The 27,477-nt window shown below is 41.1% G+C and overlaps 2 protein-coding genes across 6 annotated transcripts in view; one reads left to right on the top strand and one right to left on the bottom strand.

Annotated features, from left to right (window-relative positions):
* The window catches only part of CARS2 (cysteinyl-tRNA synthetase 2, mitochondrial), a 1,053,801-nt gene extending 1,052,641 nt beyond the window's left edge, over window positions 1-1,160 (bottom strand). For all 4 annotated transcript variants that reach the window (XM_044072656.1, XM_044072657.1, XM_044072658.1 and 1 more), the window contains exon 1: window positions 741-1,160. In XM_044072656.1, coding sequence (XP_043928591.1) covers window positions 741-1,039 — 299 coding nt within the window. In that variant the 5' untranslated portion in view covers window positions 1,040-1,160. The remainder of the gene's footprint in view (window positions 1-740) is intronic.
* A 4-nt stretch (window positions 1,161-1,164) lies between these two features.
* ING1 (inhibitor of growth family member 1) lies at window positions 1,165-20,763 on the top strand. Of its 2 annotated transcripts, none has more exons than XM_044072660.1 (2): window positions 1,165-1,330; window positions 18,437-20,763. In XM_044072660.1, exons 1-2 carry the CDS (start codon window positions 1,165-1,167, stop codon window positions 19,138-19,140), a joined length of 870 nt encoding a protein of 289 aa, XP_043928595.1. In that variant the 3' UTR covers window positions 19,141-20,763. The 2 variants fall into 2 exon arrangements, with proteins under 2 accessions (XP_043928595.1, XP_043928596.1); XM_044072661.1 differs by lacking the exon at window positions 1,165-1,330 and adding an exon at window positions 1,344-3,307.
* Window positions 20,764-27,477: the final 6,714 nt, after the last annotated feature.

The following is a 27,477-nucleotide window of genomic DNA, read 5'->3' as shown; positions in this document are numbered from 1 at the left end:
AAAATTAAAGTTAAAGTTGCATTAAAAAGAAGCCAAGTAACAATTTTACATGGATATAGTTCAATAGGTCAACAATGAACATGTTTTGTTTGTATAAAATTGTGCAAATGCATAGTAGACACATTGGAGAGAGAGAGAGAGAGAGAGAGGTGTAATGAGGTACTAAGTATGGTCCTTTTGAGGGTACATAAAGGGAAGGAAGACTAGGTAGGGTCATGGCAAGGGCAGGTTCTGGAATATATACACACATATATATATATATATATATATACATATCCGACACACATATAAACTAGGTTTTAACTGACGGTGTTTACAGCTCTGTTTGTCTACCTGACAGAGATGGGCAGACAGAATACCTACTGATGAATAAACACGCAGATTTATAGCTATACAGATACTGGGATTTTGCTTTTTTTTTTCTCCTGTTGTGGCAGCCTTCCACATAGAAAAGACAGCTATTACCCAGGAAAATGAATAGTAAGAAAAATGGGATTTAATAGGTTGGAAGTATAGGTGGACACTGGGGTATTCACCTTTTGGAAATTTAAAATTTTAGGAGTTTTACACACCTACCCAGTCTTCATTTAATACTTTCTTTGGATGCTATAATGTTCCCAAAATTGCAAAAAATAAGCACAGGTATTAATGTACAACAAATAATTTTGATAAAAAACAAATGTTTTCATTTGTAATGTTGCTTCTGATGCAATAATGAAAAAAAACGTATATATAAATACCAGGTTGCAGTTCCACTACTTCTTAGAAGCAAAGGCTCTTTTCTTCTTGTTAAACTGTTGTATACTTTTATCCCTGTGTCATGTCCTACAGGTGTCTTCCATGAATTCTGTTTTCCACAAAATCCAGAACAAGATGTTGAAAGATACGTAACTAACATACAAATTGGACTTTCTAGCAAATAGCCCCAATACTTTAAAGTCGCTCCTGTATTCGGCAAAATGGTATAGCGCAAAAGAGAAACTACATGTTTCTTGTTAATCAGGCAACGATAATGCTGATAAAAACGAACTGTATTCATTGCGTTGGCTAACAAAACAAAAGTCCCAAACACACAATCATCTTTCTACTTTGGCTAAATAATGTTTAGAAAACACTGCAGAAGTACCACTTCGCACTGCACACCCTTGTAATTCTGTTCCTCTAATGGGAGGAGTTTGTATGGCTGCAACAGGCCCACAATCTAACCACGTGAGAGTGAGAACAAACCTGGAAAACTGTACTTTTCTGACTGTGATCGGCTGTTGGTACAGGAATCCAGTAGCAGTGCAAGAAGAGAGCGCACTCTGTAACAACGTCATCATAGGAAGAGGTTGGGCTTCCAAGCTACTATACAAGCTTGAAGGGAAAGGGTTATGTTGTAGAAAAGCATAGTAGTGTGCTTCTTAAGTAGTGCTTACTGGGCATGAAAGTCAGCAGTTAACTGTAGTTCAACACCGTAAAGTAAGCGGCATTAAAGTAATTACTCTCCAAGGCAATCTCCGCGGACTACTCGGAGATATTACATATACAGGACAGTGAGAAAATGGTGTTAATTTCGCATTATTTTGATTGGGATATTTGTTTAAATGCAGACCGTCTAATTGCGCAGCACGTTGCAGGCTGTCATCTTAACAGTGTTATGCAGTTACTGCAAATGTGTTGGTTTATATTACCATGGCATTGAGTAAATAACGGAGGTTAACTTAATTGGTGTTAGTGCTCAGATTAATATTTATCTTTATTAGAACGGGTTGCTAAGGTGGCCAAAAACTAAGAGCTGTTAAGGCAGTGCAACTGCAAATATATGAAGAAACAACTCAAAATTTGTGACAACGTCTTAATAACAGACCTCATTCCAGCAGAAGGGAATTCGTGGTTTGACCCGTGTTTAAGTCCAAAACTTATTTTTGATATTACTTTTATGTTAAGCATCCATTGCGTCTGCAGTGTACATTTTTCTATAAATATAAAATTAAATTCAGAATAGCCACAGTATAGAAGACGTGATGATTGCTTATAGAATGTACCCAGGTAAAAATAAACTAACAAAACAAATACTTTAAACTCGTCAAAGAACATTGCTCAAGGACACGCCCTCTGAACCCAGGAAACAGCAGGAGTTTTTGTTTTTCAAATGTAATTGGGGTGTACAGCCAGTGGTATTTTACCTGTTCTTTCATTAGCCTGGTGCGGCATACAATGAGCATAGACCAGACTAAGCCATTAGTACACAGCAAATAACATTCTATTGAATTGAAGGAGTATAACGAAAATGGTATATAGGACGGTTTGCTGGGAGATGTAGTTCTTACAGTAGAGTTGCCATTAGAAACGCCTCTCATGAAGTAGCTCCCGCCGCCTATATCCGCGCGCTTTCATGATTGGTTGTTTGGTGGTTAATATTGGTGGAACCTACTTCTAAATTTTGCTTATGAGTGGATAATAAGGTTGTCATTCTCCGAGTACTGTCACTGTAGCTGTTAAAATCGTTAAAAGTTGATAAATATGACACTCTGAAGTATAACACAGTAATTGAAACACTTTTGTCGCCTGATTTCTGTCAGGACTTAAATGCATCACGCATTAAATTTAAATTGCTATGAAGTGTATTACTGCGTATATATGACGCCTAGTGTAGTAGACCATATCCCAGTAAAGTTTATTTCTTTGCTGTGTGCGTCACATTTTAAGTTTGATTTTGTGACTACAATTTTAGAAAGAGTAGTCCTACACTTTATGTATGACAAGCAGTTTTGTCAGTTCTGTGGCTCTACCAGTAGGAGTTGGAGATTATGAATATGCTAATAAGGTATTGTTGGCCGCGCAGGCGCGGCCGGGTACCGAATGTTTCCCAAGTGTTTGAAACTGGTATTTGGGTTTTCCACGTTGGATCAAGTGCAGCGTTTACAGTAAAATTCTGTATTTACAATCAGAAAGCGAAATACTGCAAGGGCAACTTTACTGTTACGCATCTCTTCTACTATTCAAACAGTTTTATTCCTTTGATTTTTCTTTACGAAGGGGACCCCGACCTCGATCTCTGCTGGAGAACCATTCAGTCAGCTGCTGAAGTAGACCTTTCTAAATTGGACAGTTAACAGGAAAGCAAATGTAGGTATCTACGTTGTGATAGTTTTTAGGGATCCGTTTATATTCATATTTTAAATGAAAATGTTGAGTCCTGCAAACGGAGACCAGCTTCACATTGTGAACTATGTGGAAGATTATATGGATTCCATTGAGTCTCTGCCTTTCGATCTGCAACGGAACGTCTCACTGATGAGGGAAATCGATGTCAAATATCAAGGTAAGAAACTGTTTTCATGAACCTCTAGGTTCCTCTGTCAAAATAATTTGTCACTATCTTCATAAAAAGAAACAAAGTGCTCTGCAGCGTTTACTGTCTTGGGGCGGAACAATAGATCATGACTTTCATAAAAAAAGAAAACCATTTCCTTTTGCAAACAAGTAAGTTGAAATTAGAATACATCACAACATGTCGAACATTAAATGACGTTTTTATCTTTTTTTGAGCAGCTGAGTCGCTAGTAAAGTACAGATTACAGCGCAACAGCATTTCGGAATGTACAGTGTTCATTACGGCTGTAGTAGTAAAGGGTGTTTAGTGGTGGGCAGGGTTTTGTTTCTCTTTTTTAAATGGTTGGGCTTGTTCTCCAAACAAACCATGCTGTTACATGCTTGCATGTGCATTTCACGATAAAAATCATTTTCGTTTTAACTACTACCTTGTTTTATCATTAGTTTTACTGTTAGCGTATCTTGCGCACAGACGTGAAACAAAGTGTAGTAAGTTAAAGATCAGAGGGCGATGTGTTTTCTGTAAATGTTTTTATGCCTTTAAAGCGTGTGGCGTGTTTTAGTCGAGTCACCAAGGTTTAACTTTTAAATAGGAATTGTGTTTGTATGAGGGAGCAACAGATAATCTGGCTTTCAGGGAAGATGAGGCGATCTTCCAAAAAGATGACTGTATTCTTTATTTGAGGGGTTTGTTTGCTGTGTTAAACTGATTTACATAGTTAAGAACAGGTTAACTTATTGGATGTACCATATTTTTGAACACAAAATCTGGTTGACGTTACAAGGTAGATACGGAATACGGAAGCCGTGGTCCAAATTATTTTTCGTATACTGTAAAGGCGGTTAGCATACAATTTTTAGATCTGAGGAAGTGGACAAAAGATGTTATAGGAATAGTTATATTTTTTAATTAAAACAAAAAATATATAAAGAACTGATTATATAACTGGAGATCTGAAATACTACCTTCTGCTAAAGAGTGACTGCTACGTTTAGTGCTTATACTGTTTGGCCTCTAGTTTATATACTTGTGTATTAACATATTGTAAAATACCACACCTTCTATTTTCTTGATTGGTTAAAAGCTTTTACCGGCGTTCGCTTTTAGAACGCTGGCAGTGATCTAGGTATTTGATTGGGTATATTGGCCACCCTGGTATTACCCACTTTTTCTATGTTAGTAAGAGGGCGGTGTTTGTGTTAGATTTACATGCTTCTGGTTGTGCTTTGACTTCATCCCTGATTGATTGTACGACGAGGCGGGGTTTTGCTTGGTAGTATCTTGGTACTGGATTGGTGCTGTAGGATGACAATTATTGAACAAAACCACCTATTTCCGTTTGAAGAACAATAGCAGAACGTTACTTCCGGGGTTGGGTTTATTAACGTTTTTTTTTTCCATTGCGATGATGAGCCTATTCGTTCTTTATGCTTGTGAATACTGTTTTATTATGGGTAGAGTGGAAATGCCCATTTAAGCTGTTTGATTAGGAAACCTTTTACACACAGGAATGGTCGATAAATTTGGCTTTATATCACTTTCAAATAGGCAAACTTCTGCTCTTTTGGGGGTATATGAGGGTATTAGCCTAGTGTTGTCGTTTGGTAACTTAGCTATTAATACGCGGGGCCACTCGGGTTGTGTACAACTGGTTTGATTCAGAGACGTCATAGTGAGGGCGATAAAAAACATGAGCAAACTTAACCTTTTATAAGTCATAAGTATGGTAACTGCTAGCAAAATGTTTCTGATTTAGATTTTAAATTATGTTGCCTTAAAAAGTCTTGGAGATTGCGATAATAGCCAGAAAATACATCAACCCCGTAGATGAGAAGAAGCCAAAAAAAATAGCCCCCGCCTCATACAAAATTGCACACGTCATTACTTCGTGGTCTAGAGGATTGCCGCAAAGCGCGGTCGCGCTGCCTTACATCCTTAGTACATTCATTAATACCCGCGTAGTGCTGCTGAGCTAGTGCTGGTGCAGATTGAACGCTTTTTTTGTTTGTTTTGGGTAGTATTCTTTACATGTAGCCTTGAGTCTGTCTTCCTCGATTATTTCATGCAGCACCAGTCCTGTCTCGCGACATGGAATTTGTATGGTAGCATTTTCCAAAGGTTCTGTTATCCATGAAATCAGTTGCCCTTCCTGTATTTTCATATATCTACTCACCTGATTTGCATGAGCAACCATACAAAAAAATATTCGGTTCATAATCGGTCATGACATTCACAGAGGATGAGTTTTATGTTTTGTGTGGATGGGGGGAATGCTCAAGTTGACCACATTTTTTTTAGAAGCAGTGTGTGTTGGGTGAGGTGCTACGATTGCGCACCTTAACCAGATGGTAAATATCTCATTATTTAGCAATAGCTCCACGTCACGAGAGAGCGAGCTTTTTATAAGACTCCCTGTATTAGAGTAGAATATTCGGTCACTGTGGTTGTAATGCACTTAAATGATTGCAGTTGACATTGCAGTCAGTGTGGTAATAATAATGGTGGTATTGCCATGGTTACCCGGTGTGCGCAGCCGCAGTGAATATTTAGGGAGGTGGATTGGCATATAGCGTTTAAATTCTGGTGTTGGATGACTGGCGAACTTAACAGAATTTTTGAGGTACTTGAACATGTTTTGGATGGTCATATTGATGTCTTTGTAGAAAGTGTAAGTAAATGTTGAGATCTTGTAAGTTATTGTCAGGATTAATAGTGTTTCCTATAGATTGGTTAGACTTTTTTATTGGGAGGCTGCCTTTACTGACATCTACGATTAAGTTTAGAATTATTGAAAGCTAATGTTGTGCTGCATAATGCATTGTAAGTTTAAAGGGGAACTGTTTGTCCTAGTATATAGGCTGGCATAGCTTTTAATTCATTGATCTGGAGCATCATTGCTTCTTTCCACGTAAAAGGTTGGGTGGGTACATGAACAGCAAATAAGAAGTTCTCTTCACATGGAATAGTTAAGAAAATAGGAAAAACAGATGTGGTAGCTAATGAATAAAACAACAAAAGTAACTTTAATAATTGAAATAGTTACATACATAGTTAGTCCTGTGGATTGAGACAGGTAAAGCTGTAGAACAATGTGAAATAAAGGCATTATGTTGAAATAGTAGTATGTGTAAATACAGCATCAAAGTAACTCCATAAACTGTAGAAACAGACAGTTCAGTCTGCCATCCTGTCTTTATTCTGTTTACCTCAGGCTTTTTGGGTGATCATTCATGTGGTGCACCTTGTTTGGGAGAGTAGATTTCATGTTTCATTCAGTGAAGCAAATAGCATGGACGATTTATTTATTTATTTTACATTTGTTGACCAGGTTAGCCCAACTGGGCTTAGTGGCCCATTTTCAGCTGAGACCTGGGGAGAAAAGCTCCACAGTAAGATATAAATTATTAGGAGAGGAAATTTAGTTAATTATAATTCAGTACATGCATACAGTGCACATATAATTTTACATTACTAGTAGGTAAAGAGGTTGTGCAAGTGGTAAAGCATTTTCACAGTACAGATGGCGAGACATAGCTTGATATATATCGAGAAATTAGGAACTGTAGTTTGTAGACATTTTGGCATGTATAGTTACAATTTAAGAAAGCAAGATGGGAGCAGAGTTTAGAGGAAGAGATGCATCATGGAGGTGGGAGACTAATAGATGAGACAGTTAGCTGCAGTAAGAAAGGGAGGTAGTGAGAATATACAGAAAAGGTGGCTAGAGAGATTTTACTGGGAGAGAGTGCAACTGGCAGAGGAGGAGGTGATGGGAGTCTTTGAGGGATGTGTAAGTAGTTTAGGGAGGATTAGTGCAGTGGCAAGACCAATTAGTTTTTTAGGTATTCTCTAGTGGCATTTTTGAATTGATTAGGTTGTTTAAGGGATCTAATTTCTAAGGGAAGTTTGTTCCAATATATGGAAGGGTTGTAGCTATAGAGATTGCAACCACTTTTGGTCTTGTTTAAATATTTGTAGCAGGTCGTGGTCAGTGCTACACAGAGGCCTGGTTTGGAAGTATTTATTTAGAGATAATAGGAGTAAGGCTGGGACAGAAGGAGTGCTGGTATAGGACAGAGTGAATTATTTGTAGTTGAGAGGAGGAGCTGATGGGGTAATTCTAGCCAGTCTAATTGTGTTGAGGAAAGACCGTGGTGAGACCTATTAGTATGGTTTGCAGCAAATCTGGCCACCTTGTTGCAGGTTGATTGTAGTTTGGTTAAGAGTGAGGAGTTCAGATTAATCAGAATGTGACAGCCATGCAAAAGGGTAGGAAGAAGGTATGCAAGTGACAGCGTAATTTTTGCTTTGCTAGTTAAGAAGTTTTTGTTGCGGTAGAGAAGTCCTAGTTTTTCGTGAGTCTTCTTTACACAATTAGACACACGTATATCAAGCTTGTTAGTCATCAATTGTGACTCCTAAGAGTTTATTGCTAGATTCGACTGCGATATATGCATTATTGCGGGACAGTATAGAAAAAGTAGTTTTGAGGTTAGCGAAGTTTTTGGGGAGAAAGTAAGAGCTTAGTTTTCATAGGGTTGAAAATTAGTTTGTTGTCACATAGTCAGGGTTCAGTGGAGTTAAAGGATGCTTGGGTGGAAGAGTAGAGGTCAGAAGGAGTATCTGCGATGGTTATGACAGTTGAGTTGTCGGCATATTGAATAAGGGATGGCTAGGGGTAAGAGGTATGTAGTAAATTAGTGAAGATATTAAAGAGTAGTGGGCCAAGGATAAGACCCTTGGGGGACTCCAATTTTCACTGGGAGAGGAGGGGATAGAGCAGCCATTTTACAGATTGCAGACGATCAGAGAGAGAGAGCTGGAAAACCGGGAAATAGTAGATGGAGAGAAGTTTAGGTTAGATAGTTTGGCCAGAAGACAGGTGTGGGAGATTTTGTCAAAGGCTTTGGAGAGGTCTAGAAATAGGCAAGAGACCAGTTTGTTTTTATCACGTGCAAGGGATATAGTGTTAGTGAAGGATATTAGAGCAGCTGTGGTTGAGTGTTTGGGGTGAAAGCCATGTTGAGTGGGTGTAAGTAGATTTTCCAAGTAGGGTGTTGCATGACTTGTTTGTGAATACATTTTTCTAATATCTTTCAGAGAAGAGACAAGATAGTGATAGGGATACCAGGCATTGCCCACAAGGAGAAGACCACAGGGAGGAATGGTGAATATTAGTGCAAGGCACAGTAGTGTCCATTCTTCTGTTTTCTAAGATGCTTTCCCTTATGAGGATCAAAATGGTAGCAAGCTGAGCAGGACAGAACCAGTTTCCTAAGCCTCAGCTAATCCTGCCAGTTTCCCAGGATTCTAGGCAGTATAATCTCTCCAGCAAGTCCTGGGTCTTCCCTGTGGCCTTCTCCTTGTGGGGAAATGCCTGATATACCTTCCATGGAAGGCACCTAGGGGTACCCTCACTTAATGAATAGGCTACACCAGCTGACTCTGTAATCAATCTGGGGGAGAAGAGGTTGCACTCCAAACTCTTATCTTTTTTTATAAAATAACTACAGACGTTTTAAAGGAGAACCGCACCGCACCCACAGACTCAAAAAAAATGTTTATTTCATCATGGTTTGGTGTTTCCTACATTTTAACACCACTCTGGGACTATTTAGAGCTTTTTAGATATTTTTATGCGCAGTTTCTGACTGACTACATGGGGTCTGGTGTATTGAAATAATTCTGATTGTTTAGTCTGCCTCCAAGTATCCAAGAATGCATAGTTTGTCTCCAAAAATTGCATCATGTCTGCCACAGTTTCCCTAAAGCTCCTGTCAGTGCACTGATTTTACAGGCATTCACTGCTGTTTTAAAGTCACCTACTTTCAATGATTACTTCAAACACAAGCAGTGCAAATGCTATAGAACATAACTGAAAAGTGCATTTTATTGCTCTTTCTTAGAAATGCTAACTTGCTTCCTTTTGTGAGGGCTGAAATCTAGTTCAAGGTATCTCCCCTCCCCCTTCACACCTACCTTCCCTAGCTGTGAAAGAGCTAAGGATACCCATTATCTGCGTGTGATTGACAGCTCACAGCTGGTGACCAGACTAATGTACTGTTTTCTTGTCAGCCTTTCCTTCCTTACAGTGGGAGACTTTTTTTTGTTACACTCCTCCTGTCAAATTTAGAACCAAGCTCCACAGCACTGGAAATAATCACTGCTTTCCAAAGCATCAAACTCCCACTTATTTTTCCTTCCTGTTTGGTTAAATAAGTAGCAAATCGTATACTATAAACACACACACTTGCCCCTAGCTTGCATTCACACACTCTTGCCCCTGGCTTGCATTCAAACACACACACTTGCCCCTGGTTTGCATTAACACACACACACTTGCCCCTGGCTTGCATTCACACACACACACACTTGCCCCTGGCTTGCATTCACACACACACACACTTGCCCCTGGCTTGCATTCACACACACACACACTTGCCCCTGGCTTGCATTCACACACACACACTTGCCCCTGGCTTGCATTCACACACACACACTTGCCCCTGGCTTGCATTCACACACACACACTTGCCCCTGGCTTGCATTCACACACACACACTTGCCCCTGGCTTGCATTCACACACACACACACTTGCCCCTGGCTTGCATTCACACACACACACACTTGCCCCTGGCTTGCATTCACACACACACACACTTGCCCCTGGCTTGCATTCACACACACATACACACACACACACTTGCCCCTCGCATTCAAACACACACACTTGCCCCGCATTCACACACACACACTTGCCCCTGGCGTGCATTCACACACACACACTTGCCCCTGGCGTGCATTCACACACACACACTTGCCCCTGGCGTGCATTCACACACACACACACTTGCCCTGGCGTGCATTCACACAAAAACACTTGCCCCTGGTTTGCATTCAGAAACACACACACACACTTGCCCCTTGCTTGCATTCACACACACACACACACACTTGCCCCTGGCTTGCATTCACACACACACACACACACTTGCCCCTGGCTTGCATTCACACACACACACACACTTGCCCCTGGCTTGCATTCACACACACACACACACTTGCCCCTGGCTTGCATTCACACACACACACACACTTGCCCCTGGCTTGCATTCACACACACACACACTTGCCCCTGGCTTGCATTCACACACACACACACACACACACACTTGCCCCTGGCTTGCATTCACACACACACACACACACACTTGCCCCTGGCTTGCATTCACACACACACACACACACACTTGCCCCTGGCTTGCATTCACACACACACACACACTTGCCCCTGGCTTGCATTCACACACACACACACACACACACTTGCCCCTGGCTTGCATTCACACACACACACACACTTTCCCCCTGGCTTGCATTCACACACACACACACACACTTGCCCCTGGCTTGCATTCACACACACACACACACACTTGCCCCTGGCTTGCATTCACACACACACACACACACACACTTTGCGCTTGGCTTGCATTCACACACACACACACTTTTCCCCTGGCTTGCATTCTCACACACACACACACACACACACTTGCCCCTGGCTTGTATTCACACACACACACACACACACACTTGCCCCTTGCTTGCATTCACACACACACACACACTTGCCCCTCACTTGCATTCACACACACACACACTTGCCCCTCACTTGCATTCACACACACACACACACACTTGCCCCTCGCTTGCATTCACACACACACACACACACTTGCCCCTGGCTTGCATTCACACACACACACACACACACACTTGCCCCTGGCTTGCATTCACACACACACACACACACTTGCCCCTGGCTTGCATTCACACACACACACACACACACTTGCCCCTGGCTTGCATTCACACACACACACACACACACTTGCCCTGGCTTGCATTCACACACACACACACACACTTGCCCCTGGCTTGCATTCACACACACACACACACACACTTTCCGCTGGCTTGCATTCTCACAGACACACACACACACTTTCCCCCTGGCTTGCATTCCCACACACGCACACACGTTCCCGCTGGCTTGCATTCACACACACTTCCCCCTGGCTTGCATTCTCACACACACACACACACACTTGGCCCTAGCTTGCATTCACACACACACACACACACACTTGCCCCTAGCTTGCATTCACACACACACACACACACACACTTGCCCCTAGCTTGCATTCACACACACACACTTGCCCCTAGCTTGCATTCACACACACACACACACACACACACACACACACACTTGCCCCTAGCTTGCATTCTCACACACACACACACTTGCCCCTAGCTTGCATTCTCACACACACACACACACTTGCCCCTAGCTTGCATTCTCACACACACACACACACTTGCCCCTAGCTTGCATTCACACACACACACTTGCCCCTAGCTTGCATTCACACACACACACTTGCCCCTAGCTTGCATTCTCACATGCACACTTGCCCCTTTGCTCTACAAAGATGTAAACTTGGATTCAATCCCAGCTATTGCCATGCATGCATGCCCAGCAAAGACGGCTACTTAGTACTTGCCATTATAGTTTGATAGAAAGATTTATCATAAAATGGTTACTGGCTTCAAATATGCAGCCTCCCAAATCCCAGAACTGGCAACTCCTTCAGAAGATTTCACACAAAACTGTTTTAGACCATCAACAAAAGTGAGACTTTTGTTCATAGAGTGTAGGGGGCTGGGCAAGGCAGCTCTGACATCACAATGTGGGAGGTCCATTGGCTCTTCTACAGAGCATGCAAATCAGGCAGTGCTTACATCACTTTGGGGGGAGAAAACGTCCCTGTAACTACAGCAAGAGCTCTGGCAGATATGACATGATCATTTAAGAGCCAGCTAGAGGATTTTCAACTTGGTTTTCAAAGTGAAAGTAAAACAGTAAGGAAAGGTAGCAAGCCTAAGAGGTAAAACAGTTGAGTGGATTACTTTTTAAAGCTGTGGTTCTGATTTTTTGAGGTTGTAGCAACTAACAGGGACTAAAAGAGACAGCAGGTTGAGCAATCTGCTTGAATATCCCATTATTGTCCTTTAATATGAATAGAAATCTGCAGCATCGGGTATGATTCAAGTTAGTAATTTGCCTGCTGGTGCCAAGCTAATATTGTTTACAGCTTTGGATTACTGATGGGTAAACAACTTCATTCAACAAGGATAAAAGTGGATGTCGTGGGAGACTGGGGGAGATGGGGTCCCCTAAACTTGGCAACATGTGAAATTATGTGGAAGTTTACTTCCATGTGTGACAGAAGAAAGCAGTTTTCTGTTAAATGCAGATTGGATAGTTGCCTTTGTTTAGGGTGTTAACTGTATGTCTCGCCATTTCACACTGTGCCTTACATGAAAATGGTGAGGAAAGCAATATGATGGGGCCCAAAGTGGATCCCAAATTAACTATTTGCTCAGAAGATTGTTAATAGTGGGGTCTAATGTTGGTAAATATTTGGGTGCTACGGGGTCGATGCTGAAAGTGGTCTAGTGTATTTGCATCTGTCACACTGAGTCTGAGGTTTCATCTTCTTTTCCTGATATTGTGAAGCTCAGTTCTGTGCTCATGGATAATGGTGATTTCTCTGACAAGACTTGTGGCATTTTGCACTGTGGACAGATATGTGCGACTGTGATCTAGTGTAAAAAGTTGATTATACAGTTTGTCTATACTTCTGGTAAAGTGACTCCACATCTTCACTCCCTGAGGATCACTGTTGATCTCCTTCATTTTCATTAATAGCCCAGTTGTTCATAGGTGTGTACTAGGCTAATGGCCCTGGAGCCTTTACAAGCCTAGCATGAGTAATGTACATTTTTTGTGCTTCTGAGAAACCTCCTGATCTAGAGCAACAAGTGAAAATACATTTCTCTTTGGGCAGCACCTAGACATGGTTAATTCATTTTCCTTCCTGGTCCTGCAGTAACTTCTAGAGCTATTTGACTCAAGTCCGAGCCCATCCATGCTAAATTAGTTGCCATTTCTGATTTCTACATCAGTCAATAATATTCTAAGCCTGTAGCTACTAAGACCCCATGTTAGGAACCCAGTCCTACCACTGAACAGTGTTTTTTGTTTGAAACACTAAACCTTGCTGCCATCCAAACTGGCAGCATTGGTTTATCATATTTATATGTCCTGGTTAGAATACATTCCTCTTGTGAGATTTTTGACTTTTGCTGGGAGAATTTTGAGAATTTCAGAGCTTTTCCTTTTCTTTATCCAATTTCTAACAAAAGTAAAGTTTCTTTGCATAGTAATTCAGTCTTCGTGCATAGAGAGGCAACGGTGGTCTTACATTTTAATCTGTGCATATCTTCAGTGTTATTCCTTCAGCATTCTAATCACTGAAACAGTTCATAATTTTGGATATCCACTAGAGCTTGGTGTTGTGTGGACAGAACTGAGGCCCTTAGAAATGACTATCAGTTGCTTGTGCCTTTTCCTAAAGTTAGAGAAAACAGAAGAGTTACCAACAGTGTGTCTTTAAATGACTAACTGCAATCTTTTGTTTGCTTAATGGAAATGTGGGAGGGAAATTGTCCCAATGTTTGTTTGTTTCTTTGACATTTGTTAACCGGGTATTTCTGACCAAGCTAGAGCCCATTTTCAGTGGAGGTCCAGGGAGAAAAAACTCCACACACACACACACACACACACACACACACACACACACACACACACACACAGAAATAAAATAATTACAAGGCAAAAAATGTTATATTCTGTAGAGTTTCAGATATTAGTGTAGGATTTTCAGATATTAGTGTAGCATTATGTACTTAACAATAAGGTTATAATAATGAAAAGCAAAAATACAGTCAATACTTAGTTCTAAGATTATAGAAAACTTACAGTACATGTGTTCTTAGTTCCATAGGCAGTGAAATAGTAAAAATGGAGCCTGAAGAGTTAGATGAGCAGGCAGTGAAGTAAGAGATGTGGGGGGTCAGTGGGGGTGGGGGTTGGCAATAGTATACTACAGCTAGGAAGCAAAGGAACTGGAGTAGTAGATAGGGAGTCGAGAAGGAACATCTCCAAATAAAATACTAATAAGCATTAAGTTGGGGAGGGGGTGGAAAGTAAGGATCATAGTATTAGGTGGGGTTTTGGCCCGAGCATATCCAAGAGTTTAGGCCTTTTTGAAGTTATGAGGGTTTGTTATGGATCTGATAGACAGAGGGATATTGTTCCAGGCTAGGGCAATTGTGTAGATGCATAGCTGTTGGCCGGCAGTTTATTTATTTTTCTCCGAGAACATTGTGCCAGACTGTTTTGTATATCCATGGCTTTCATCTTTACCATTTCAGTTGAAATGTGTGGTGTTGGTTGGATGTGACATCTTGGTCTAGATCTTCCATTGTGATCACAATCGTACAGGAAAGCGACTCAAGGGGATTTGGTGAGGAACTCTCCTGTTTGTTCTTACAGCCAGAGCTTTGAGAGATTGGACACAAAAACTGTGGCTGCTTTTTATAATATTGGATCTGGGAGAAGAATCTGTTCTCCTTCTTTGTCTTCTTTTATAGGTTCATAGGTTCATACTAGGCTATCTGCCCGAGGGCATTTACAAGCCTAGCCCATAGTTTTGTGGCTTACGCCACCCCTTTAGTATGGGGAACTATACCCATTATTTTGCTGTGCCTCTGTCGAGCAGTGACACTGAGGTAATCCCTGGGGTATATCTGCGATCTCCCATCCATTGGTCAAGATTTCTCTTGAACAAGGCCAGCGAGGTGCTCTGCCTCACATATACCGGGATTTTATTCCACAGCATAGGGAGTCTTTGGGTGATGAATCTATCCCTCCAGCACGTCCTATTAATAGCCATGTTGAGGTTTAAGTCTCCCGCCCTTGTGGCTCTGACGGATCTGGATTTTTTGAGGTGAAGCATATTCATCAAATCTGGGTTTGACATGGCCTTGTATGTCAGGCAAAGGTCACCTCTGAGCATGTGTTTACTGAATAGAGCTGGAGTTCTTTCAGTCGGGCAGCATAGGACAGATGTTTGAGACCCTTTATCCTTTTGGTGAGGAACTTTTGTGGACTCTCCAGCTGCTGCAAGTGTCGGGTCAGATACATTCCGAATGGGGCATTGTACTCAATCATTGGTCTGATGAGTGATGAGTATAGGGAGACTATGACCTCCCTTGATCTAGATGAGAATCCCTTCATGATAAGGTGGGCAATGTAGAAGGTCTTCCTAACTACTTTAGCTACGTGGGTGTCGAATGACAGACTACTATCAACCTGGGTCCCCAGGTCCCTGACAACTTCTTCTGTGCTCAGTGGATTGCCACCTATTTGGTAGCTAGGGTAACCTTGTTTTTCCCAAGGGTATGACTATGCATTTTTTGGCATTTAACTTTAGGCCATGGCTCTGGCACCAGTTATCCGTTTCTGTGAGACCCTTCTGAAGGATATCTTTGTCAGATGTGTTTTCTACTATGGCGCCCAGTTTGCAGTCATCTGCAAACTTTGTCAGCCATAACCCTCCTGTGTTTGCTTGTACTAAAGAAAAGTAGATGCCAAACAAGAGTGGGCCCAGGACTGAGCCCTGTGGTACACCACTTGTGACAGGCTTTGAGTCTGACATGGCGCCAGCAACTCTGACCCTGTGGGTTCTGTCACTCAGCCAGTTTGCAACCCATCTTGTGATGTATGGGTTAACATTTAAGCTGATGAGTTCTTCAATGATACCCGAGTGGGGTATTGTATCAAGGCCTTCGCCAGATCGAGGTAGGCTGTATGGACTGCCTTTCCTCATCAATGGCTTTGGTGACTGTTTCAAAAAGTCAACCAAGTTTAGAAGGCATGATCTGCCTTTGACAAAGCCAAACTGGGATGGATCCAAAGTCTGCAAATTCCTATGTCTTTATTTATGAGGTCCATTATGATCCTCTCCATGGCTTTGCAGATAAGGCTTGTCAAGCTAATGGGCCGGTAATTTCCAGGGTCGGTGGAGGCACCGCCTTTGTGAAGTGGGACCACAGTTGCAGTGCGCCACTCCTGGGTAATGTATCCAGAGGTAAGACTATGATTAAACAGCTGTCCTAGCTGTGGGTTTAATTCCTCGTTGAGTTCGTGGAGCACACAGCCGGGGACACCATCAGGTCCCATGGATGCTGTGTTTTTTGCTTTGGAGAGAGCAGTTCTCACTTGGGCTTTGGAGATGTTTGGGGGGCTGCAATCGCTTGGTATAGATATCTCTCCTTTTGGGAGGGGGAGTTTGCACTGAACCTGTCAGCCAGTATGTTGGCAATGTCTGTAGGATCATTAATCTTCACATCATTTTGAACTAGTTCTGAGCATATCTGGGAGTTTCCTCCCAGGTTTCTAACATAGCTAAAGAAGGCCTTATGATTGTCTTTTGAGTCTTTAGCTATTTTTCTCTCAAAATTTGCTTTGGATGATTTTATGAGAGCTCTTAGTTTTTTACTTATAGTGATCAAGGGTGTCTTACCTTTTAAGGATTTTGCTCTATCTTGTAGTAGCTTCCTCCTTTTGTTGTAGAGTTTGTTTATGGCTGGGGTCCACCAGACTGGACGCTTGCCTTTGGTACAAAGAGTCTTTGTTTTGCTTGGGATTGCCTTATCCATGCAGTCCTGCAGGTGCTGGTAGAAGGCATTTGTAAGTGATTCAGCGGCTTGAGTACTGTTTTCCGCCGGCTCGGGGGCCTTAAAGGAGACCACACTAGTCTTTAGAAGTGTGAAGTCGGTTTTCGAGAAGTTCTTTACTGTGGTCTTTTTTATTTCAGGTGGGGGTGGGATGAGGACCTCCAGCGAGATTAGTTTGTGATCTGATCTCACTTTTATTTTGCTTTGTCTGGAACTGTAAGTTTATAAGAGAGTGATGCTTCACTTAGACAATGGTTGAGAGTTGCTGTTAAAAGCTTGTGTGCTGAAACGTCCAGCAACATCACGAGTGCCCATAACTTTTTGATGATGCATCAGTATTGGAAATTATTATCTTGGCAAGCAGGAGTGTGGTACGTCTAGGGGTGTATGACCTTTAGAAGGATAAGGTTTGTTGGATTTTAGTTGAAAACTATTTTTGTAATTTAATTTTAGCTTAAATTTCACTTAACTGAAATTTCCATAAAAAGTAATATAAGAAGCACGTAGGAGGTAAGGTTCAGTTAAGTAACATGGTGTCTTGTATCTGTAACTAGATGCCACTCCACTTCTTTCAGCCCAATTCTTTCCTTATTTTCTTTCTTTTAGTTCTAGTTATCAGCTGGTACATATCCAGTGCATGCTCAGTATGTTGATAGAGGTTTGAGCTTTGAAGATTTCCAGTATTGTCATCTTGCAGAGAAATGTATGGTTTTTAACTCTTAGGAAGGGCAGGAAGAAAGTGCTTATTCATCTCTTTTAACCCTTAGAAAAAGCAGGAAGAAAGTGCTTGGCCATCCTAGGCCTCTGTCAGCGATTTAACTTGCATTGTTGCAAACTCAGAGCTTCTTTCCTGAAAGAAGAGCTGCCAGTAGAGTAGGCACTATCTTTACTGTACTGGCCGTACTTTCAGTGACTTGAATATGAATCTGAACCTGAGTCACCAGCATTTGCAGGCAAAAGTTCAAGTGTTGCATGAGGGAATGGCCATGCTTTGTGGTGCAACAAGGGGATTGTTCTTGTTGCTCATGCAAGTAAGATAACCCTTCTGGCAGCTTTGCCCCCCCCCCCAGTTGCCCTTTCCTTGTAAGCAAGCACCTCCAGTCAGGCCCCCTGTTTCAGATTATTTCCCAAGGCACTCCACATTCCTGCCATCCAGTGCCTGGGCTGCTGGCATGCAAGTCCACTAATGGGCCTTATGCTTGTAGTGTGTGTACCACTCACTTGTAGATGCTGCTACTATGTGTAATGTTTACTTGGGCTTTTTATTGAACATTCATTTTCTTAAGTGCGAAAATAACACACTGTGTTATTGAGGTTGTAGGTGACATCACTAGTTGCCTCAAGTACTGTTGCCATTAAAGCTACATAAAAATTTTGTAATGTGTGTACATTATTGTCTGCATGTTTGGATTTGCACATTTACTTTACTGCCTTTCTAACTTTTTTAACTGGTTTGACTGCAGATATTTTAAAAGAATTGGATGACAACTATGAGAAGTACAGAAAGGAGACTGATTCTGTTCAGAAGAGGAGACTGTTGCATTGTATTCAAAGGGCTCTTATCCGAAGTCAAGAACTCGGAGATGAAAAAATCCAAATAGTTGGCCAGATGGTAGAGCTGGTTGAAAACCGAACAAGGCAGGTGGACAGTCACATTGAAATGTTTGAGACTTGCACAGAGGTGAATGACAGCACAGCTAATGGTGGCAAAATTAGCCAGGACAAGGCACGAAACGATACTGCTGCCCAGACCGATAAACCCACTAACAAAAGATCGAGAAGACAGAGGAACAATGAGAACCGTGAAAATGCATCCAACAATCTTGATCACATTGACACTACTGTAGGAACCCCAAAGGAGAAGAAAGCAAAGACTGCAAAGAAAAAGAAACGATCCAAGGCCAAAGCAGAAACAGAGGCATCTCCTGCAGATTTGCCAATCGATCCGAATGAACCAACATACTGTCTATGTAATCAGGTCTCTTATGGAGAAATGATAGGCTGTGATAATGATGAATGTCCAATTGAGTGGTTTCATTTCTCCTGTGTGGGGCTTAATCATAAACCAAAAGGAAAATGGTATTGTCCAAAGTGCAGGGGAGAAAATGAGAAAACTATGGACAAAGCATTAGAAAAATCTAAAAAAGAAAGGGCATACAACAGGTAGTTTCTAAAGCTGAGAAACTGATGACTTTACTGTGAAAATCCTGTTTGTTGGCATTGTTACCTTACCAGTATGAAAGAACTACAGATTTTGTTGTTCTTCAGTATGATGATTAAATGACAGTCCCTCTAACATGGGGAAGTAATGCCTTTGTTAGCAGAGCTCATGAAAATATGAAAACTGCACCTAAGCTTAGAAGGCATCCAGAAACCTCAGCATAGTTTTCAGTACTGGCACTGCTGGCCAGGTCAGGAGCTGAACTTTGCAGTAAGTGATTGAGTCTGGATTGCTGATCTGAGACACACAGGGTATAATTTGTAATGTAAATCTGATGCTTGTGTTAGTAGAAACAATGAGACATGCAACCAGTGCTCCTATTGCCGTGAGGTTTGCTTGAAAGTATTTTGTTTCTTCCTTTAGGTGCCATTATGAAACGCTAGTAAGCTGAGTTGGAGACTGCAAAGCAAAAAGAAATGCATCACATATGTTTTTCCATATTAGAAGTTAAGAGTTGTGACATATTTTTAAGGAATCTCTCTTTTTTTCCCTTTTGAAGTTTGCATTATCAGCAGATGAAGCAGGCTCCTTTTTAGCGGTTTGAGGTATTTTAATGTTTCATAACACTGTTTCATTGTGAGAAAACATTTTTGCCAAGACTTAACTGCTAAATCAGGATAGGTAATAATGCAGAATACTGCTGATTCTCAGTGGATCAGTTTCCAACTCACTTAGAGACTGCACTTTAAATTAGGAAGTAAACTGAAAAACTGTTCTTTTTTTCTCTTCACTCACAATTATCTTGTTACCATTTTGAAATATTCACATTAAGGGAACTTTACTTAATGTGATGATGCTGCCTTTCTGGACATTTGGCAGAATAGTAGCTTGTACTTTTGTCGGCTAAATCCACTTACTGATGGTAAAATTTAGGTTAGATATTTCTTTTGCAAGAGCCGGCATTACAGGCATAGAAGGAATGGTTACATGTTGATATAAATCCATATAAAGGTTGTTGTGCAACTGTTGGGTAACATGGTGTACCATTTTATGTAGTTAAGTTAATGGTCTGTCTTTTCTTGGTGCACATTTTTAAGCACTGTTGGCAACTTCTACGGAGTCATTTCAACTGGCTGGAGGAGACTGGGAGGTACACCAGTTTACATGTAACAAGAAAATTGGTTTGGTAGCAGGAGTAAAAGCTATCATAAGTCTGCCAGCTAATGTCTTTTAGTTCATATTGGGGTAGGAAAGTAAACTATCCTTGGGCTTGTGCTAGCCAAAGTAACATTTCAGTAAGTGTACCAGTTCAGCCAGGAAAAAAATGCGAATCTGCTGGAATTTTCATGCTTTTAACCCTACCGGCTATTAGCTGCAAACTTTAATTTCATCCCCTGGTTATTTGCAGTTTAAAAAACTGGTTAAACTTTTATACTTTCAAAAGAGTGTATAGCAGCTGACTTTGTACATTTTGTATAGTTTGTATAAATGTAAATTTGTAGATGGCTGTGCACTTCTGTAAGATATTCTGATAGGAATAAATAACATAGTTTAATATGCATTTTTCAGTATATATTAAAATTGTACAGCTCTGATATGAGGTCATTCCATTAAAATCTTTTAAATCAACTTATTGGTCCTGATCACTTTGGTATTTTTTGTCATCAGTGGTTTCTTCATATTGCAGCTGTCTAGCTGAAATGATGTTTTCAGATTATGCCTAACTTGACACACACAGTTTCATTTTTCTGTAGTGAAAAGTATTTTTTTTTTAGCATCAGATCAGTCATTCAACCAGTATAGCATCAGTTTGATAGCAGAAATGTGTTGAATCCCTAAAGCTAAGGAGAATTAAAAAGTAAATAAAGTTCAAGCATGTTATCAGTGGACTGAATGACTGGAGGGAGTGCATGAGAGACTCATGGTGTGTGTTTGAAACACACGGCAGCTCTGTAGAGTAGCTAGAACAAAATAATAGGTAGATCAGTGCAGGAAGGATCATTGTGCTGTAGTACTCAGGCTACTGGTTAGAACAATACACACAGATAAACACTTTGGATATCTTCTCTGCTGTAAGAAGTGTATGGGCTACACTGATAAATGCTACTTAAGTTGTGCACTGGCTCTCTGGTAACTCTCCTTTCATGGCCAGTAAATAGCAAGCCAAACCCTAATGTAATGTGGACATTGTTCTGTTCTTTGATTTAAACCCACTAATCACAAGCACCTCTTTGCATGGATTCCTTATGAGAGCTGTCTGGTTCAGTTTGCAAGTAGAAATTGAGAGAACTAAATTTCCAACTTCATTAGCAGCTCACAGCGTTAAAACTGTTAGCTAAACAGTCATTGGTTCATAGGTGTGTACTAGGCTAATGGCTCTGGAGCCTTTACAAGCCTAGCCCATAGAAGTGCCCTGTCATCGTGCCACCCGACGTTGGTTCCCAGTGCCTCTATCAAGTAGAGCCACTGGAGTGATCCCTGGGGTGAACTTTCTATTTCCCATCCACTCATTAAGATTTCTGTTGAAGAGGGCCAGTGAGGTGCTCTGCTTGACATGTATGGGAAGTCTGTTAAAGAGCATGGGCAGTCTCTGGGTTATGAATTTCTCCCTCCAGCTTGTTCTGTTGATTGTGGTAATGAGGTTGAGGTCTCTGGAGCATGTGGTGCAGAGGGATTGGGATTTCTTTAGGTGTAGCATTTCTAACAGAGCTGGGTCAGACATGGCTTTGCAAGTCAAGCAAAGATTGCCTCTTAGTAGATGATATGAGACAGAATAGCTGGAGTTTTTTTTTAGTCTGTCCGCATAGGACGTGTTTAAGGCCTAGAATCCTCTTCATAAGGTACTTTTGTGGCCTTTCCAGCTGTTGCATGTGTCTAGTGAGGTACACACCAAATGGGCCATTATACTTGATGATTGGCCTAATGAGAGAAGAGTAGAGAGAGATGATGACCTCTTTCTTCCTGGATGCAAAACTCCTGGTAATGAAATGTGCCACATAGGACTTTCTGACCACGGTGGCAATAACGCCTTCATTGTTCAGTGGGCTCCCATCGATGTGGTAATTAGTGGGAACTGAGTTTTTCCCAAAGGGGATGATGACGCATTTTTTGGCATTAAGCTTAAGGCCATGGTTTCGACACCAGTCGTTGGTCTCAGTGAGGCCTTTCTGCAGGATGTCTGCATCACTTGGGGAGTTAATAATGGCTGCCAGCTTGCAGTCGTCTGCAAACTTGGTCAGCCAGATTCCCACGGTGTTGGCCTGGGCTTCTGAGAAATAGATGCCAAACAGAAGAGGACCCAGGACAGATCCCTGTGGGACTCTTGTGGCTGGTCGGCAGTCTGACTTGGAGTCCCCTTCTTTCACACTGTGGGTTCTATCTGTGAGCCAATTTGCAACCCACATAGTAATATAGGGGTTGATGCCTAGTTTGGTAAGTTTATCAATGATTCCTGAGTGGGGAATGGTATCAAAGGCTATGGCCAGATCAAGGTAGACTGCATGAACTGCCTTGCCCTCATCCACAGCTCTGGTGACTGACTCAATGAAGTCAACCAGGTTGAGCAGGCATGATCTACATTTCACAAAACCAAGTTGCATGGGATCTAGAGTTTGGAGATTCCCTATATCCTAGTTAATTAGGCCCATGATGATGTGCTCCATAGCCTTACATATCAGATTCATCAGGCTAATGGGGCGATAATTCCCACGGTCTATAGTCGCTCCCTCTTTATGGAGAGGGATGACTGTAGCAGTGCGCCATTAGGGATAAAGCTTGAGGTGAGGCTGTGATTGAAAAGGACACACAGTTGTGGTGCCAGTTCACTTTGTAGTTCATGTCGAACACATCCAGAAATATTGTTGGGTCCCACGGAAGCTGTATTTTTGGCCTTGGACAATGCAGCTTTAACCTGTGCTGCAGTAATGCTGGGTGCCTGGCATTCCTCCAGTATTGTGATTGGTCAGTTGGGGGGGGGGTAAAGTTGGCACTGAATCCGTCGACCAGTATGTTGGCAATATCTGTTGGCTCCGTATAGGAGGTACCATTGTGCAGTAACTTAGAGCAAACGTTGGTATTGCCGTGGAGATTCTTGATATAACTACTGAAGGCTTTCTGGTTGTTTTTAGTGTCTGCCGCAATTCTGCCTTCATAGCTGTCTTTAGAGGTTTTGATGAAGGATCTCAGCTTTTTGTTGAGGCAGTTAAGTTTTTTTTTCCAGTCTTGGGACTTCACTATTTTCTGCAACCATTTCTTTCTTCTGTTGTAGAGTTATTAATGGCATGGGACCATCAGATTGGCTTCCTTTTTTTGGAGGAGAGCGTCTTTGTTCTGTTGGGCATGGCTAGTTCCATGCATTTATGTAAGTGTTCATACAGTGTATTGTTGTATGATTCGGCAGTCATGCATCTATTTTCCATTGACATGGGTGCTGTGAATTTAACCACCTCTGTTTTTAGGAGTTCAAAGTTCGCTTTGGAGAAGTTTTTCATGGTGGTTACCTTTGCAGGGGGTGTGTTTGAGATGTGGATTTCCATGGTAATTAGTTTGTGGTCGAATCTACGCAGGGCGGAATTGACACTAAACCATTTATTTGGGCCAGCAGAGAGTCCCTAAAGCCCAAGCTGCCACAGTGTCCACTAGACGCTCGCTTTTGGTCAGAGGTGCCCATGACTCAGCAGGTATGTTAAGCACCATTATTGTTTTACATAAGCTGCTTGCCTGTATTTAATCCCTTTTGCAAAGGATGTTAAGACCTCCCTTTTTCTGGGTCTGCTGATGTTTCAACCCAGTGTTTGTGCTCTTTGGAGAAGTCCAAAAAAGAAGGGCTGTGGTCTTTTTGTTGCTGAGATTGCATTTGGGTGCCCCTCACCTCCACATACCTGGCACCACGGTTCATCAAGTCAAATCAGAGCAGGCATAGATCTACAGCAGCAAGACCAGAGGCAGAGATGCATGTATGCAAAGACTATGAACTTGTCATTTTGCAGTTACCAACAGTCCTCATTCCCTGAATGAACATTCATTCAGAAGGGAAGTGGACTCTCCCTAGAGTCTGTTGCATAGTTTGCCCTTATCACAATTTAGTAGGTAAGGGACATTGTGAAATTAGGCTACACTTTGCACTTTTGTTAGTGTCCTTCAACCCAGTCCACCCCCAATACACATGCACAAGCAAGTTTGCCTGATATATTATTAAATACTCAAACAAGAGAAGGAAAGGAGAAAGTACTTCAATGTGCTATTTGAACTGTTACTCGAATGACTTGATGTTTCAGAAGAGTAAGTCCAGGAACACATAACTAAAGAAGTAAGTGTTTCAACTTGGAATTGAACCTGAACTCTCCAGATTTATCATTTTGGCTGCTTTGCAAGTATATTTGTTTATATAAACAAACCAATATAAATGCAAGGTTGTGTTTTTTCTTGTGCATTGTTTGGTTTGTGTGTATCATGTAAGTATGGAGAAGAGATGGTGCATCAAAACCTTGGTCAATTCTCAGTTGCTTCAATAGCTTAGAAGTAGAGCAGCTAAAACGGTGATCTAGATTGTCTAGATTTTAATTCCTAGTTGTCAGGTATACTTCATTATTGCTGTACTCCTGGACTTTGACAAGGGCTTTTGCCTCCAATCCTTCTAAATGATGTAGCAGTTCATTTAAGTTCTAATTTAAGAATCACATTGGTGCACTCTCTCCTGTCTTTGATTATTTGAAATATTGCATTGAGGGAAAGAAGGTGCTCCTTATCTGTGTATGTGCTCCATAGGAAACCTGGATTATGGGGGGAGAGGGGTCTGAAGAACAGTCCACTTATTTGGTAAAGATAGTTAAAAGTAAATTTATGTAAATTAATTCATTATAAATGTGTAATCGCATATCCTCTGTTCTCATTGGTGTATTTTATACATGTATGTATATTGTATTTGCCTTCACTACTCAGCATGCCTTACCCAAACCATCCAAACCGTAGATTAAGGAGCAGCAAGACAAAATCATCCTATGGGTTCCCCTTCCCCCCAGCCACAGTTTCTCTCTGACACACATACACACAGGAACTTGGCACATGCATTTAATCTGGAAAAAATAACCATTTGGTGTGTCCCATAATAACTGAGGTTGGAGATGTTCCACCATACCAAAAAGAAGCAGGAGTAACATTTGGACATGCAACCAGTTCTTGACCTCACGCAACTCATTTATTCAATGGCAAGGCAAAGGGTCTATATTAAATCACCAAACACTTAAAAAAGCGAAGGTGATTAATCGACCCTATGTAAGCGAAAGCTTACAATGTCGAAGTGTCAGAACAGGGAAAAATCGCTGTTCCAACAAAAAAAATCAATTTCAAACATTACATTAAGTGAGGGGCTGTGCCCCCCCCCCTACTTAAATATACAAACTCCAAGACCGCACTACAGTGCCAAAAACGGCAAAGTACTGAAGTGGCCAAGCAAATTCTTTCCCAGGGAAAGAATTCGCTTAACAGCCGCTTCTATATTTTGCATTTTCAGCCCTTTAAGTTTGACCAAGATGCATTCGAAAGAATGCGTCTTCGGTCTTGTAATATAGTATCAAGGCAAATATGTTGCCTCCTCACCCTCCAAGTTCTTCCCTGTTTTGTGCAACACAGGCTGAATTTCCTCTTTCGACTTTCATAGTCCCAGCTTGCACATAGTGACAAGATATGCCTGAAGAACGTTTCTTCAATTTCAAATAGGCTCTTTTCAGTTTTGGCATTACCCTTCAGTCTTTCCATAATTCTCAGTATCATGACCCAATGAATGATAGTGTTATTCACAAGTCTACAAATGCATCATAGCAGCAGACTCCAGAGAAGACCTCGCTGAGGCAGAAAGCTGACAAGCAGGCATGTTGTTATGGGAAATTACCACTAGTGATAGACTGTTTATCAGTAGTAGTGTGAGTGCAGTGTGTGCTACTTTTTTCAAAAAAAAAAAAAACTGTCCAACTCCAACCCCGTTTAGTGTTCTACTGCTTTTCAAATGAATGTATAGTTGAATGTGGAGATCAAACATTAGTGCTTTCTTGCAGCTGAAACAGTTATCCCAAAGCTACTGTCCCGCTGCAAGTTTTGTGACTAGTGTTCTTCAATCATGACCCATGTAAAAATCCCATTGGTAAAGCCCAGCATAATGCATAGTTACAATACACAATGGGATGTATGTTGTACATCTGTCAGTTCAGTTACTTACTGTGCATCTCTGAGCAAGTCAGTCAGATAACCAAGCATCGCTCTGGAGCAATTGAGAAAACTGGACTATGATATTCAATGGCCTCTTAGTTACTAAGCATGTAGTCCATCTGATTGTACAGGATGTTATATATGTATGTGCGTGTGTGTATATGTGTGTGTGTGTGTGCATATATATATATATATATATATATATATATAATATATATATATATATATATGTGTGTGTGTATTCATTTGTACTTGAAAGGTAGGATTAAAACAAGAAGATAGAACAGCAGTGGGCCTTTACCTTTGTAGTAGCCTTGCAGCTGTTCCTTTGAGGATGTGTCTGAGATGGATCATTCTTGGGTAATATTGATTTGGTTTGGCAGAGTGAAAAGGTAAGCTTCCTACACTTTAATGCCTCTTGTTCAGGTTATGGGAACTCCCCGACTGCACCAGAGGCTTATTTTCTTCTTATTCTCTTAGGCCTGTTTTTCATTACACTTCTTATAAACCTGTGGTTTACAACTAATTTAATTTGTGGATATTCTCCAGATGTTAGAGCAGCAGGTGGTTTGAAAACAAAGCAAAAATTATGATTTTTTTTTATGTTTAAATTTTACTGCTGACTTAGTTTTTCCTTATGACCACACCCACAAACTAATGCCAAGTTAGGTATTGGCAACAGTTTATGTACACATGCAAAGCATCATGGGCAACCCAAAGCCCCATATTTCTTTAGAGGAACAGCTGCTTAATTACATTATGGTTTCATTAATACAGCGTCTACACCATCTAAGGAATTAAATTTCTAAGGATGGGTCTTAGCTGACATTGTCTTACTAGGATATATTACTCCCTTATTAATGCAACTAGAATGAAAATATGATAGCTTTTACACTAATGTAGGTAGTGAGGTATTGTGGTTACAGTCTTTGGTGGTTTCATATCAAGTCTTTTCAGTTTAACTAAAACTTCAAGGCACAGTGTTTATGAATGAAATTATTTGTGAAAATATTACACTCTCAAAACACTATAAAATTTGATATTGTGTATATAGTAAGGGGATTACTCCTATTAATAAGGTTTGGTTATTTATTTACATTTGCTAAGAAAAGCACGATTATACACTTTAAGCATGTCATC

This window comes from Protopterus annectens, chromosome 5.part0 (assembly GCF_019279795.1).
Source record: "Protopterus annectens isolate FY-2018-M chromosome 5.part0, PAN1.0, whole genome shotgun sequence".
Taxonomy (NCBI): Eukaryota; Metazoa; Chordata; order Ceratodontiformes; family Protopteridae; genus Protopterus; species Protopterus annectens.
The sequence above is the reverse complement of the archived record's forward strand: the minus strand, read 5'-3'. Positions and strand labels throughout refer to the sequence as shown.